This window comes from Pseudonaja textilis, chromosome Z (genome assembly GCF_049901715.1).
Source record: "Pseudonaja textilis isolate UNSWEBS1 chromosome Z, rPseTex1.2, whole genome shotgun sequence".
In the NCBI taxonomy this organism is placed as follows: Eukaryota; Metazoa; Chordata; class Lepidosauria; order Squamata; family Elapidae; genus Pseudonaja; species Pseudonaja textilis.
Window position 1 is genome coordinate 84,013,077 of NC_142008.1, and position 16,315 is coordinate 84,029,391.

General features: G+C 37.6%; 1 protein-coding gene across 1 annotated transcript in view; it reads left to right on the forward strand.

Annotated features, from left to right (window-relative positions):
• Window positions 1-15,998, forward strand: part of KRCC1 (lysine rich coiled-coil 1) — a 40,593-nt gene extending 24,595 nt beyond the window's left edge. Inside the window, exons 3-8 of the mRNA XM_026717333.2 lie at window positions 8,350-8,456; window positions 10,327-10,407; window positions 10,966-11,128; window positions 11,532-11,801; window positions 12,783-12,882; window positions 14,611-15,998. Coding sequence (XP_026573118.2) covers window positions 8,350-8,456; window positions 10,327-10,407; window positions 10,966-11,128; window positions 11,532-11,801; window positions 12,783-12,882; window positions 14,611-15,385 — 1,496 coding nt within the window. The 3' untranslated portion in view covers window positions 15,386-15,998. The remainder of the gene's footprint in view (window positions 1-8,349; window positions 8,457-10,326; window positions 10,408-10,965; window positions 11,129-11,531; window positions 11,802-12,782; window positions 12,883-14,610) is intronic.
• The last annotated feature ends 317 nt before the right edge of the window (window positions 15,999-16,315 follow it).

Here is a 16,315-nt window from a genome sequence, read left to right on the forward strand (position 1 = left end):
GTGTAAAACAGAATGTAACCTTATATTTCCTCCAATGTGGTTCTCAGGATAGACCCAAAGAGGGATCCTAAGCCTCTGAGTTAGTATCCTGAGATCACAGGATATTGCCCTATGAAATAATGACTTCATGGAAATGTACTTCTATAATTAATCATAGAATTATTATTACATTGGTCTATTAGATTGGTCTGTCCCCATCGACTAATGGACCCAGGTAGGTTCCAAAAGGAGCTGGGATTTTTAACTGCAGATCAATTATGCAGTCCAGCCAAGCTCTTAGTCATTGTTTGGAATAGGAAGGTGACTGAGGCTCTGGATAGGATTGCTCCCTTGCGAACTCTCCTCACCCGTAGACCTCTCTGTGCCCCATGGTATGTAGAGGAACTGAGAGGGATGAAATGCATGAGGAGACATCTAGAGTGCCGCTGGCAGAAGACAGGAGATGAACTTGATCGAACACGGGTAAGAGCTGCTACTAAGGCCTACCTTGTAGCAATTCATGAGGCAAAGTGTAAATACTCCACACTTAATTGCATCTGCAGATAAGCACCCAGCAACCCTCTTTAAGGTGAGCCATCTCCTCTTAGGAAAGGAGGAGATTGAGGTCCACCTGAAGGGGTGCGCTGAGGAATTTGCGGATTTTCTGGAAGACAAAATCGCTTGACTTTGTTCCCAGTTAGATGCCGGCGTGGTTGCTGATCTGGTGGAAGCTACTGTGACAGGTTCTTCCCCTGATATCTGCGAACGGTTTGACCCTGTTGCTCCTGAGGAAGTGGACAGGATCTAGGGAGTATGCACGTGAGCACCTGTACTTTAGACCCATGTCCCTCCTGGCTTGTGAAAGCTTCCAGGAGGTGACAGGTGGACACTGGAGGTGATTAATGCTTCTCTATAGGAAGGGACAGTGCCCCAGCACTTTAAGGAAACTGTGGTTCGCCCTCTTAAGAAGCCATCACTGGACTCCACCCGGTTGGATAATTTCCGACCTGTTTCCAATCTTTTTGGGGAAGGTTGTTGAGAAGGTGGCCGCGCAGCAGCTCCAGAGGTTTCTGAATGAAATAGATTATCTCTACCCCTACCAGTCAGGATTCAGGCCTGGATTTGGGACATTGGTTGCAGTTTTGGATGATCTCTGGCGGGAGCAGGATGGAGGTAGTGCATCCATCCTTGCTCTACTTGACCTCTCGGCGGCTTTTGATGCCATTGACCATGGGATTCTCCTGGGACAGCTTCAGGGGATGGGAGTGGGAGGCCTTGTGCTGTCTTAGTTCACTTCCTTCCTCTGCAGCTGCTCTCAGTCAGTGTTGATAGGAAGGGAGAGATCCAACCCTCGCCCACTGCTTTACAGGATTCTGCAGGGCTCGGTACTCTCTCCACTCCCGTTCAACATTTATAGGAAACCACTGGGTGAAATCATCTGTCACCATGGACTGAGGTATCACCAATATGCTGATGATACTCAGCTGTATGTCTTGGCTCATGGTGAGTTAAGTGTTGTTGTGTCCTCCCTCTCACAGTGCCTGGAGGCTGTTAGGGTCTGGATGGGGACCAATGGGTTGAAACTAAACCTGTGCAAGACTGAGTGGCTCTGAATCTGGGGTTCGTTGGTTCAGGGAGAATTACCACCTTTAGTCTTGGATGGGATGGCATTACCACAAACAGATCCTGTGCGTAATCTAGTGGTTCTCCTGGACTCATGACTCCTGTTCAAAGAGCAGGTGGCGGTCGTGGCCAGGAGGGCCTTTGTGCAACCGTGGGTTGTGCACCAGTTATGCCCTTTCCTGAACCAAAGGTCCCTACTCACAGTCACTCATGCCCTGGTCACTTCCCGTCTTGATCATTGCAACACACTCTACATGGGGCTGCCCTTGAAGAGCATCTGGAAGCTCCAGTTGGTGCAAAATGCAGAGGCCCACATGGTTTTGTGCAGACCCAGGTGTGCACATGTGTCACCTCTCCTGCAGGAGCTACATTGGTTACAGATTTGCTTCCAGATGCAATTCAAGGTGCTGGTTGTCACCTTTAAAGCCCTTCATGGCTTGGGTCCAGTTATCTGAGGAAACATCTCTTGCCAGTGACATCTACCTGACCCATTAGAGCGAAGAGGCAAGGAGTGCTGCGGGTCCCACCCCTGAGGGAGATACACTTGGTGGGACCCAGAAGAAGGGCCTTCTCTGTGGTGGCTCCATCTCTTTGGAACATCATTCCCCCAGAAATTAGAATGGCCCCCTCATTAATACTATTCTGAAAGGCACTGAAAACCTGGTTTTGCCAGCGGGCCTGGGGAACCCTGAGAGGGATGGAACCCATCAAATGGCTAGTGTGATCCACTGTCGTCAGGGTGGGGGGTGGTTTTTGGTTTTGGTTTTTTTTGTTTTCCCTTTTTTTTCTATTGTACTTTAATAATTTAGTTGATTCTTTTTGTTAGTTCTTATTGTTTTTGTTTTTATTTTTTGTTTTAAATATGATTTTACATTGTGTAAGCTGCCTTGAGTCGCCATTGGTGAATGGGCGGCAATATAAATCAAATAAATAAAATAAAATAAATAAACATAGATGTATATTCAAATAGATACCCTTTTTGAATTAAATAAATTTTATACTGTAAAGGGTTTAGAAGTTAACCTCAAGAAATGGAAACAGCCTTTCCTCTAAGAGCCTGATGGCCTCCCACCCACCCACCCTGGTTGGCATTTTATTTTTTATAAACGTTTTATTTAAGTTATCACAAAACATAAATACAAATAAAATATCTGTTTTTGAGAACAGCATGACCCCGGGTTATCCTTCTCCATAAAGACATAAACTCAATACATATTTATCTTATACATTCTAATCCATATAACTATTTTCACAATTTTTTCAATAGCTTTTCCCTTTCTTTACTTCCTATAGCCTTATTTTAAATTATCTCATTCCTTTCTTAATTCAATTACATATCTTTTTATAATTTTTAAAATCTTTCTAATCAATGTTTTTATATTTTCATCTGTCCTGTGTACAATTTCATATTATCTTTTCTCATAAAACAAATTTTCCCCTGTAATTACTAGACTGGAGTGTAAAACCTTTGTATCTTTTTTTCAAATCTTGTTTAAAAATTTAAGTTACACCTTTACAGTTATAACATTCATTTTTTAACCTCTATTTTATAACGCATACCTATTTTCAATCGAATTCTGCTTGGTACATTTTAAATACACACTAAATTCTTAAAAGAAAAAAGTATATGTGTATATATATATCTGTGTATATATGTATAACAATAGTAAATGGAATAATTATTCTATTCAAGTACAGCTCTGCCATTAATATTAATAACAATCTTTTACATTTCTGTTTCTTTTAGCAAACATTACCTAGTAATATGAGTAGTCTTTCACTTTAATCATCTATATTTCATATTTTACTTATTACTGTCTTTAAATAAAAAACAAAACAATAGTTATTAACAGTAGTCAATAAAATTATTATTCAAATTCATCCTGTCAACTGATAAAAATCTTCCATGTTTCTTTTCAGTTTTTTTAATTTTCTTTTTAAATCATTGAGAGCCTTATTCTCTTTACAAACAAATATTCCATTACACATCAATAGAAATTTTTTCTATCACTTTAATCATCTAAACATATTTTCTAACCCTTTTCTACTAATATAACAATGCTATCCCATGCACTCTTGCAGAATCCTGCCCTTAAGTTAAATTTTAACCATTGTATCTGTGTCTTTTAAATAGGTTTATACCTTTAATTCTTGCACGCTTTTCCTGTACCTTTATATCTTGTTTCTGTCCTTTGTAGCTTCTTTTCCTTTCCCTCTTCCCTCTCTTCTTCTCCCTCCCCTTTTTATTCCCTTTTCTGTCTGATTCTCCCTTCTGTGATCCTCCCTTCTGCTTCTTCCGAATATGATGATTGCTTTTCAACTTACTCTTTTTTTTGGTTGTTGCTTCATTGCTTAAGGTTTTAACTCCCTTTCCCTGCTTTCCCTTTTTTACCCCACTTAAAGTTGCTTGGTCATTAAAGATGGCTTCTTCTTTATCCCATCCTTTTTGTTCTGCCAGCGTTTCTTATAGTTTTTCAAAGTTCAAAAATCTCCATTTCTAAAAATTGAAATATGAAGCCAAAAGATCCTCTTCCCTTTTGTGCTTCTTTTTGTTCTTTGAGTCTCATTTTTAATTCTTCAAGGAGTGATGCCTTTTTTTTTTAATTTAAACAACCCCCAATTGATTTTATTTTGTTTCATTAGGATCCACCAACCAAAATTCCAGGAATCATCCAATAACCCAAAACTGTTTCTTGCTTCTTTTCTCACTTTCTCTTTCTAGGGGCTTCGTTATCTTGTAACAAAGTTTCAGCTACAATGTACCTTTTGCAAGCCTTGTTAAAATTCTATCAATTTTTTTAAGTTCCAGGTGGTCTCCTCCATTTTCCAGATTCCACCCTCTTGTTTCCTTTTTCCCTCCTCTGCTTTCTTTCTTTTTTTTAAGAAAAAATTAAATTATCCAAGAATCTTTATCCCTTTGACACTTTATTTTCAGCTAGAAATAGCCTATTAATGTCAAAGTGGTTAGTATCAATTTCTTATTCGAATCTCTTCTTCTTAATGTTTCAAGTCAATTAAAACTGTCAATATGAAAGGGAAAAAAAGCCAATTCTGTTTCCTTTCTCTTTTGCCGCTTAAGAACTTTTTTAGGAATAGTATTAGTCTTTAAAATTCAGGTTCCAGGTACCTTAAATAGATGTTCTCCATTCAACCTGGTCAGTCAAACTTTCTCCTTTAAACTTCTTCCTGCACAATCTTGTCCAGTCGGGTTCTTCTTTGAGGTGGCCATTTCTGACCACCGCTGCAACCGCCTTTAGGAAAGGGAGTAATGGCCAGCTGAGGAGGAGAGATGCAGCTCTCCTCAACCCTGTTGATGGCTCCCCCTTCTTCACCACCTCTATGGGATGGCTTCAGCTCCGAATCTGGGCGGCTCGGGGCGCTCCAGTGGTGAGCACGGATCAAAGCTGTGCACAATTGCGGATTTTGGTTTGTCGCCGAAGAAGCCCAAACCAGAAGTCCTCTGGTTGGCATTTTCCTAGGGCATTATTGCCAGGACATTACTGAAGCCTCCAACCCTTTTGGATATTATCAATATTCTTAATTGGATTTTATATTATTTTTATTTAGATTTTTTATTATCATGATGTCATGTATTCTTTTAAATGAATGAATCATATGCTATTTTAATGAATAGCAGAGTTATGCAGTGCTAAGACAAAGTCCCAAACATAAATTCTGAACCATTTTTGAAATAGATACCAACTATTGTAGTACATACTGTCAGGCTTTATGTAGCATGCTAGACTGAAATTAATTAAACAGCACACAAGCATATAAAAACGTCTGAACAGAAGTTTCATTCTTGAAAAGAAAAGTTATTACAAAACAGTTCCAGCATCTGCTGTGTATCAGAGCAGATCTTTCTGGGGCAGGAGATAATAGTTTCCATCTCTTCACTGTTTTGATACAAAAAGAAAAAAGTATTAGATAAGCTATGTGGAACTTAAATGCATAAGTGGGGTGGAGATATTGGTATGCCATGTTTGAAATATTAAGATGCCTTTCAACCAAGACAATATTATTAGGAACATAGATGATGGTTTCTGTGTACAAATTGGATTAGTGTTAGAACACAATCATTCCTTTCTGGTGGATTAACAAATATCTCCAATCTTTATTTAAATCTATTTTCAGCTGTTCTTTAACAGGTGTCAATACATATTTTAAAAAAGGTAGGGCTTCAATCATATGGTTACAACCACAACTCCAAAAATCCCATTGCCCTTACCCCAAAATACCTAGATGTTTTAAAATTTTACTAATGCAATCCAGTATGCAGTCAGTTTTAACATTTTCTTAGAGATTTGATATTTTAAATATAAAGCTATATTGACTATTGACTTTTCTATTTTATATGAATTTCCCATGGTCTTTTATATGGGCAGGATATAAAATAAACATACATTTCATTATATACTGTATACATCTTGCATATTCTCTAGAATCTCAAGGAACTTTCAGCTATGTTAGCTTGAGAGGAAATAATTGACCCAAATGCACCAGCTGAGCTTCAGACTAATGGAAGACCTGGATTCTGATCACCTGGATCTTAAACCCATACATTATTTAATATACTATCATAGCATAGTCATAACCTACCTTACAGGGCTGTGTGAGGATAAAATAAATGATGCAAGCTCCCTTGAACCTTGAAAAAAGGTAGGAATAATTACAAAAAACTGTAGTTCTGTTGTAATAATTTAAGTTCTATTGCTGACCTTTCTGTGAAAAAGTTTTATCAATATGGAACAGGTCTCATTATTTAAAAACCTGGCCTTTTTATTGCACATTTAGAAAGTTGGGTATTTTAAAGAAGGGGAAAAGAAAGTAAGTATTTCATCCACCACCACCATACCATTTAGTTATGCCTTCTAAAAAAAAACAGTTTTATAAAATGGGTTATTAATTTATTTAAACAATTTATTATTATAAAGGTGAGAGCTTGCATTTACTGTCATTTTTGATTCAGAAGTTTAATTTTCTACTTAGAATTTATTATATTTGTACTTTGAAGGGTTTGTAAGAGTACGCTGAAAAAGGTTCTTCGTAGTATATGAGAGCACATATAAAGCAGCTCCTCCCACTGGTGAAAACAGGAAAGTTAGGCATTAAAGAAATGTTAAGATTAAAAGGGCTGTGGCTTTCAGTTGTTCTCACAGGCTGTAAGTATTCTGCAGTCCCCTTTTCCAGTAGAGGATACCCAGGACAGTTTGCCTCTGCAGAGGGTTCTGGGATTGCTACTGTTTGTCAAACAGTGGTGGGATTCAATTTTTTTTTACTATTGGTTCTGTGGGTGTGGCTTGGTGGGCGTGGCAGGGGAAAGATGCTGTAAAACAGGGGTGTCCAACCTTGGCAATTTTAAGACTTGTGGTCTTCAACTCCCAGAATTCCTCAGCCAGCAAAGCTGCTGTAAAATCTCCAGTCAGAGGTGGTATTTGCCAGTTCTCTGAACTATTCAAAATTTCTGCTACTGGTTCTTCAGAACTGGTCAGCTGAATGCTACCTCTGATGTAAGCTATTAATGCTAGCTATAGTTTGGAAGAAATTAAAAAGAGCTGGAGTGATCTGTACAAAATAATAAAAGATGTTTGGGGCAGAGCAGAATAATTTTTATAGGCACAAATTAAATGCATACGGCAAGCAGAATCCTAGATTCTGGTTTGATCCCTGGAACTGGAGTATGATCAGAAATTACTCTATGAGAGAAAGAAATGTTAAGTAATTGATGAGAGGCCAAAACAATAATAAATTACAGAACAAGTGATTGCTATGGGACTCAACAAATTTCACCATGTGAACATTCTAGCAATTGGGTCACTGAATCACTATCTCCTTATAGTTCTATCTATGTCTTAGCTTCTAGTCATATCATGGCTCCCCTTTTTTTCTCTCTTTGAAGTTTGGTGAAGTGAACTGCTTCAGTATGGACCATATGCCACTTCAAGTTCCAAAGCTGATGGAACTTTCCATCAGTGCATAATGATTTTGACATCATTAATGGATGGTTGAAAGGAAATGTATAAATCACTTCAAAATTAATTAGTCAGGGTTGAGGGGGTGGAATCAAGGGAAGTCAAATAATGAAAGCAATGTTATGCCATTGCACTGCAAGCTCCATTACTTTTGTTAATGCACTGTGATACACATTAATATAGAAAGGCAGGGCTTGCAACAAAATAGTGCATTGTTGTTTTCGTTATTTTTTCGAAGGTATTGGCCTCTTTAATTCTGCCTTGCTTTTTTTTTTCAGTTTCTTTAGGCAGCATGAAATTGAGCTTGATGAGTGTTTTTTTTAGAGGCAAAGTGAACTGAGAAGCTTTGTTCATTGTTTTATTTCTCCTTCAGAGAACTGTGAAATATTGGTGCTTATTATTACTATTATATAAGGTTTGAGATGCTGTATATTGCAATAGAGGAAGAGGAAAAGAGGCAGGCTGCCTTCTACACATGCTTCTCCTTAGTCCCATAGTTTCACCCCAGCAAAAAGATGCACAACTGTTATCAGCCAAAAATTTTCTCCTCCTAAAAAGAGCACACCCAGGACATAACACTCACATGGTTTGTTTGAAAGAATGTGGTAAAAGATCAGCAATAAAAGTATTCAACAGCATGCATATGGAGGTTACCCCTACTAACTCTTGGGGTCAAATTGCACCATCTTGTATTTAAGTTTTCTAATATGTTTTTTTTTATAAATAAGACACTCTCATTCTAGTTATCAATTAAATCCATAACCATTCATTTTAGATGATATTTTAGATGAGATGACAAGAAAAGAACTTTGCACAGACACTTACTGTAAAGTGTGTGGGGCTGTACTGCAGTTTGAATCTCAACGAATAGCACACTATGAGGTAAGCTTTAATACAGAACATGTCAATGAGATTTTATGACCCCACTTTTCTCCAGATATGGAGGATTCTGCTTTTACTGACTAAGATACTTTTATAAACAAATCGGGTGTTCTTTAAAAAAAAACTTAACTATGCATTGAAGAACTGTGACTACCTGTTAAACAAAAAGCTACCGGCAGTCATTTCATTCTTCAACAGATCTCATCTCATCAAGCTGGCCTCCTAATCTGGAGTATTTTTTAATGCTTCACATAAACAAAAGTTTTTTTTTAACTTACCTAATGCAGGTAGTCCTCCACTTACAACCACAACTGAGCTCAAAATTTCTGTTGGGAAATGAGACATTTGTTAAGTGAATTTTGCCCCATTTCACAACCTTTCTTGCAATAGTTGTTAAGTGCAGTTGTCAAGTTAGTGACACAATAGTTCAGCAAATCTGGCTTCCCAATTGGCTTTGCTTGTCAGAAGGTTGCAAAGTGGTTACATGATTCCAGAACAGCGATGGGATTCAAGAATGTTTACTACCAGTTCTGTGGGCGTGTCTTGGTGGGCATGACAGGGGAAGGATATTGCAAAATCCCATTCCCTCCCCACCCCACTAACCTGCTTTCCAACTCTGTTCTCCTGTGCAGGGCAACAAAAGAAGACCCAGCCAATCAGCTGGGACTCAGGTGGCAGAGAATAGATGGGGCAGGGCCAGTTAGAGGTAGTATTTGCCGGTTCTCAGTACCACTCAAAATTTCCACTACCGCTTCTCCAGAACTGGTCAGAGCCTGCTGAATACCACCTCTGCCCCAGAACACTACAAAGTCATAAATATGAGTCAGTTGCCAAGTGTCTGAATTTTGATCATGTGACCATGGGGATATAAATAAATGGGAAAAACAGTCATAAGTCCCTTCTCTCAGTGCTGTTGTAACTTTGACCAGTCATTTAATGAACTGTTGTAAGTTGAGGACTACCTGTATTTATTCCCTTATTTTATCCAGTGGCCCTACCAGAATAAAGCCATGAAGTTCAAACCAGTCATTACGTATCATATGGAACCAGCCTCTGAAACATTCCCGATTCATCTAAGGTTCACCAGTTGAATCCTAAGCGTTGTCTGAAAATATGTAGCAGTAAGCAAATCTGCTTATTTTTAAAATTCAAAAATGAATATTTCTCTTTTGCTACATTCACAGTACTGAGGTTGGTTCACACAGTTTAAAATCAGCAAAAATTAATAATACAACAGAATAGCAGAATTAGAAGGAACCTTTGAGCTCTTCTAATCCAACCTGCTCCTCAAGCAGGAAACCCTATAACATTTCAGAAAATGATTGTACAATCTCTTCTTAAAACCTTCAGTGTTGGAGCATTCACAACTTCTGGAGGCAAGTTACTCCATTGATTAACTATTCTGTCAGGAAATTTCTTCTTAGTTCTAGGTTACCTCTCTCCTTGGCTAGTTTCCACCCATTACTTCTTGTCTTGCCTTCAGAAGCTCTGGATAATAGGTTGATACACCTCTTCCCTCTTCTTTGTGGCAGCCCCTTAGAACAGGAAGACCAACAGGTGGCACTGATCAATCCCAATACAAGTGCTATGCATAAAATAATCCTTAACTTGGCATGTCAGATGGCGTACTGCATAGCCCTCCATTATGAACTGACAAGTAATTTTGTAATTAGAAATTCAGTATAATATGTTGCCGTAGCTATGCTTCTATTAATAGCCTCCACTACAGCACACACCAGTCACCCAATGTAGCTGTAAATCACTGGGTACTTAAAGGCTCTGCTCTTGGGTGATGTGTATTTTTATACAATTGTTTTTACATATTTTTGAAGGCTTGGTTTGATATAAAATTGACACTTTTGCTTTTCAGGGCAAAAGACATGCACAAAAAGTACGACTCTATTTACAAATGCATAATGAACAAAAGGACAAGCTGCATTTGAATTTCCAGGTAAAGTTATCCCATCTACATCAATAGGATGGTTACATATGGGGCACAGGATTTGTGCCTTGTAGCATATTTTTATCCGACTCTGGCATTATCTGAGGCTGTGTCATGACAGAGAGAAAGATAAAAGACCCCTCATATACAACTGCTAATCCAGCTCACATTTACCCTAACCTTGTTTCTCTTTACTGTAGCCTCAATTCAGTTTTCTCAACGGTCCACACATGTTCCTATGATAAAGCTAACTAATGATAAAAAAGAAAGTAGTATCATTTTCTTATTTAGAAGATGTTTTTAATTCCATCCTGCAGCTAGCCATTCTTTGTCTCTGTCTTGAACATCATGAGTGAGAAAGGAAAACATTGATGACCATGGTAAATTTATCTATGGACAAATAAACTGATGCCTAACTTTGTTGGGTGTCTTCAAGCAGAAACTGGATAACTAAATTATCCAAAGATGCTTTACTTTAGATTCTTGCCCGGGGCAGAATTTGACATCTCAAAAGTTCAGCCAATCTATTATTATAGTGTATTAAATAGCTTTTCACTTTGATTTCAGGAGAATCCAAATATGGACAAAAATATGTATTGCAGACTTTGCAACATGGTCTTCACATCTCCAGTTGTTGCTCAATCACACTATTTGGGAAAGATTCATGCCAAAAAACTGAAGCAGTTATCAGATCAGACTCCGCCCATACAGAATGTGCAGTCAGAACATGGTAAAGATCTAATAATTAATGCATTCTCTTTTTTGTCAGCTATTTTAGTGAGAAGATGAAGAATGGATTGCTTTAATCATAGTACAAATGCAGCTGAAAAACAAATCACATTAAATGTCCTTATTTTGTTACTCTTACATATTTCTCTTTGTTCTTTTCTCCTTGTAATTTCATACAACAGAGTAAGAAAGGAAAGAATCAGTAACTTACCTGAATAACTTAAGGAGATGCCATTCACAATAATTTGTCAGTTGACAAATTGGATACAAAGATGGCTATATTTTCTTAAAGGCAGTCTAGTGGTTCTTTAAAAAGTCCATTTCAAATTCTGACAGGTTGACACTTTTTGTTCTGATTGTTTTCCATGAGGAGACTAATCTTTCTTCATGGCTCTTTTTCACAGATTCCTCTGCAACTCCAATTCTGCCAGAGGCATCTCTTGAAAAGAACTTGCAACAGGATGTTAATTCTGAGGACTTATATTTATCTAGTAGAACTGCTTTGGATTTAGATGATCCAGATAAATATTGCAAACTCTGTTCCGCACCTTTCAACAACTCGTTTATGGCCCATCAACACTATGTAGGAAAAAAGCACAAAAGAAATGAATTACGTAAGAAATTGGTGGCTGAGATTGGAACTCAGGCTATACCTCTGGAGTCCAAAACCAATGGTAAGCAGCATCAAAATGAATATTCTCCTTTATATCAAGTGAGTATGGCTCTGAACCAAGGTATACCATCAACCTTTCCTTCCATATGCTGGCCATAGCTGGACATCTTCCTTTCAGAGTCCAGTGACTCTGATAAAGGGAATTCCTTTCTTTCTTTGGCTGTTTCTCTGTACTTTTCTTAAAATCCAATATATTGTTGCCTAACTTCAGTCAGACATTTTCTATTACAGTAACAATTTGATCATGACAGTGTGTTTGCAATACTTTCTATTCTTTTATATTGAAGCTATCAGATAATATGTAGGTGTTTTTTTTCAGGCTTAGGTTCAGGCTGCAGACACACCAAAGCAGACAGAGTTGCTGAATAATTTTTTATCATAGCCAGGCAGATAATAATAAATAAGATCATGAATCTTATTTGCAAAAAATGTTTGTCTGAATATTTCCATTCAAATAGTTCAAATATTAAGAGAATGGTCCAAAGTCATTCCAGAAGTCAAAGAGCCAAGTCAGGAAGTCCAGTAGTTTAAAGATTCAAAAATGGAAACATATGAACAAGAGTCACAAGCTTGAATTTTGAAAAGAATGAAGACTAAAGGCAAGGCACCTACATAAATCCATCTATGGCAGTTGACTACAATTACATAGGCCTCACATTTTGCCTTGTTGAGTTACATAACTGCTTGCCATTGGATCCATCAAAATCTGGGGCTTGGGTGTCATGCCTCATCATCTGATTGCTTCAGCTTATCGGGAGGTGCCTATCATGGATCAGCCTCATCTGCATCATGACTTGATGATTCCTGAAGTTGACAATGCACATGTTCATCTGGAGCAGCGTTGTCAGAATCGGATTCTGAGTCTAAACTATGGCCCATGATAGAACAACTTTACAAATATTTCCCATAAGATGTCTTTTATTTGGGAGAAAGGGCATTGTTTTTACTGCATTTTCTTTTAACTTGTTGCTCTTTTTTGCAGCACTTGGCGTGGGCAACTATGTATGTACAACATGCAATATCAGCCTCACATCCATAGAGATGTACCAGTCACACATGCAAGGAAATAAGCATCAGATTAAGTAAGTATTTTCCTGGCCCTCTATCAGTGATTGAGGAGCTGTGCTGAAACTTCAAGAATTTCAGTATGAGAGTGTGGATACTGAGCAAAACAAAAATTGATGGTTAGAATTGCAGAGAAAGAATGTGAACAAAGTTCACTGCAAATTAACTTTATCACTAGAAATCAAGTAATGTTCCTCTGCTCTTGAAATGTGGTTTATTCTTTGCCCTGAAGGCTGGATGCAACAATTGCTTTTCCGTAGTTCTTTTTTTCCTTAGCTAATTTTCCATAGCACTAACATTAGGAAAAATGTTTTCTAAGGAAATTTTTCTTTCTTTGCTCTTCAAAGGTAAGAAATCTCTGGCTCTCTAAATATTTTGGGATAGAACTCTTATCATTAACCGTGATGTAGTACCAGAGGTGGTATTCAGCAGGTTCTGACCAGTTCTTGGGAACCAGTAGTGGAATTTTTGAGTAGTTCGGAGAATTGGCAAATACCACCTCTGATTGGCCCCAACCCCAACTATTATCTGCCTCCCGAGTCCCAGCTGATTGACTGGGTCTTTTTTTGTTGCCCTGCACATGAGAACAGAGCTGGAAAGCAGGTTAGTGGGGTGGGGAGGGAGTGGAGAGTGGGGATTTTATAGTATCCTTCCCCTGGAGTGGGAAGGGAATGGGGATTTTATAGTATCCTCCCCTGTCATGCCCACCAAGCCACACCACGCCCACCAAGCCACGCCCACAAAACTGGTAGTAAATTTTTTTGAATCCCACCACTGTGTAGTACAATAATATTTGGAGGTTTTCAGGACACATGTACCACCACCACCACCACCGTGGTTATTTTCTATAGCTGATACGCAGACCTACCCTCCACTCATGATGCAGTAAGAGTTTCACAACTGACACATTTGAATTGAGGCAAAACAATCAGCTTGTCTTACAGATGTCCAAAACAAGATATAAGATTCAAAGGCAACAGGAAAAATAATTGTCCAAGAATCCATTGGAATTTAGCAGCTAATAAATTCAAATAAATGAATGCTGGAAGTGTGTCTGTGTGTGCATGTGTGTGTGTGTATTTGTATATTTAAAAATATGAATGCAGGGAAATGTGTCCCCCATAGTCAGGTAATTTGCTTATTTCTGGAGGTATAGATGTTCTGTAAAGAATAAAGATCAATTTTTCAATATCAGGCTTGATTAATATTTGGGGAGGGAAACCATCAGGGGAAAAGGCATGACAACCTGATACTATTGCCAGGAAAATTACATACTTTTTAACATATTCTTGAAATCACCAGAAGTTGATTTATATTCAAGCATATGGTAGACAATTACTCCCAAACTTTCCATCTAGCACGTAGTACAGCCTATAGAGAGCTGGTTTGGTTTACTGGTTAAGAAGCCAGGCTAGAAAGCAGAAAAATGTGAGTTCAAGTCCCACCTTATCCAGCTGACAGGTCATTTTCTCTCTCAATCCAGCTCACCTCAAAGGGATGAAGAAAGGGGGGAAGGTATAATGGATGTGTTTGCCTGCTTGACTAATTTTTAAAAGTGATAAAGGTGAGATTTATAAAATTAACAAAGAACTTATCTAGAGGGCACTAAATCAGGAAAAATAAAGAACTAATTCCTATTGATTTTATAGGATTGTATACATGAGTCTCAGGAGTGGGATTAATGATACTAAGGTAGCATTAAAGCCATTAAAATTTTCTCATACTTTATTTATTATTTGTTTTAGAGAAAATATGATTGCCACTTCTCTGATGAAGAATTCCAATAATACAAACAGTTCATTCCAAGATGAATTGGCAGATTACATCAAAGTACAAAAAGCAAGAGGACTGGAACCAAACATTAATTTTAGAAAGGCCGAACAAAAAATGTGTGAAGCCATTAATGGTCATGAGGAGACCTTTGCATCTGACCAAGGTTTTCTTTCAAGAAATGTTTACGAACCAAGTCAGCATTCCACTTTTTTTCCAGAAATGGACACAGGTTCATATTCTGTTGGAAGCAGAGTGGCACACCCACCAGTGCAAAAATACCCAGTAAAACTAGAAAATGTATGTACATACAACACAGACACTGATTCTCAAAAGCAAGTGCCTCGGTTAACTATCTACAGAAATGACAACTACAAACCACTATCAGCCAAATCTACGGACAGCTACAAGTCTTTGTTTTCAAATAGCTCTAGTACTGACAAGGGAAGCCGTAAGCTGCCAAAGAAATCAAGAGCCAAAAAAGAACGGCCACAAGAGGGAGAAGGAGATCGTTCAACTCTTAAAAGAGCAGGAGACAATCAAGATACAGAGTTAGAAAAAGATGGTAAGAAGAAAAAGAAAAAAAGTCATATAGCTGGGTCAAAATCAAAGCACGGTAAAGTAAAGGGAAGTAAAGATCGTTCTTCTGAAAAGAAAAGCAAAAGACACAAGAAGGAGAAAAAGAAACATGAAACCAGTGCAGTTACAGAAGAGGACATGCTGTGGAATGAATCGGTCTTAGGATTTTAATTAACTGTTAATTGTTGCTTGAAGTTTGACACAGGTTTTTTTTTAGGTTTTATTTACTGGCTACTTTTTGCTACTTCAGAAATAATGAGTGAAGGAGATTAAAATCATTAGAGAAGAAATTGAAGAAATTCTCCAATATGATTTCGAGTATCCTTTATATTCAAAAATGCTTCTACCCAAAACAGGATTGAATATATTATTAAATATTATTAAATATTCTTCCAACATTTCATATTTGATACAGAAGCATATAACTTCGTAAGTTCCATTAAGTACGTATTGTTCTAAACTTTAACAGAGAATATAAAAATATGAGACGGGGCTGGATTCTACCCCAAAGTAGATATTTTTTTCTTCCTGCAGATAATAAAGAAAAAAAAAGCATATAAGAGATAATTTGTGTAATGTTTTCCCTCCATATTAGTCAAACCCTTTTTTGAGAGCACATTGGTGGAATGCTCCTATTTTAGCTTAATTCTAGGCAAATTAGGTTAACCATTGTGACAGGCTTTATTTAACAGTAAAATGAATATATAATTCCCAATAGTTTTTCTGAAATGTTTTGGCATTCAAGGATTTTTAAATGTAGTTATAAAGTTTTTTTAAAAAATAATTGTCTGACATATTTTGTGTTTTTTTGGGTTCAAATTCTTTTTCCACATTGACTGGCAGATTGTAAAAATAAGGCCTTGGAAAGTATTGCAGACTGAGGCCATGTTTGAAACATGTTGTGGAACCAAAGTGAAATATTTTAAGGCAATTTGGATATAATCAAGTGCATCTTCATTTCTAGTGTAATAATGAGGTGTAAAATCACGTGCTCTTAAATTATGGAAAATTTAAGTTCAAACATGAATCACCTTGCACAATGACATGTCACCTGATCAGTCACTTCCATTGGTTTTGGGAGAGGAACTGAAGAACAATCAG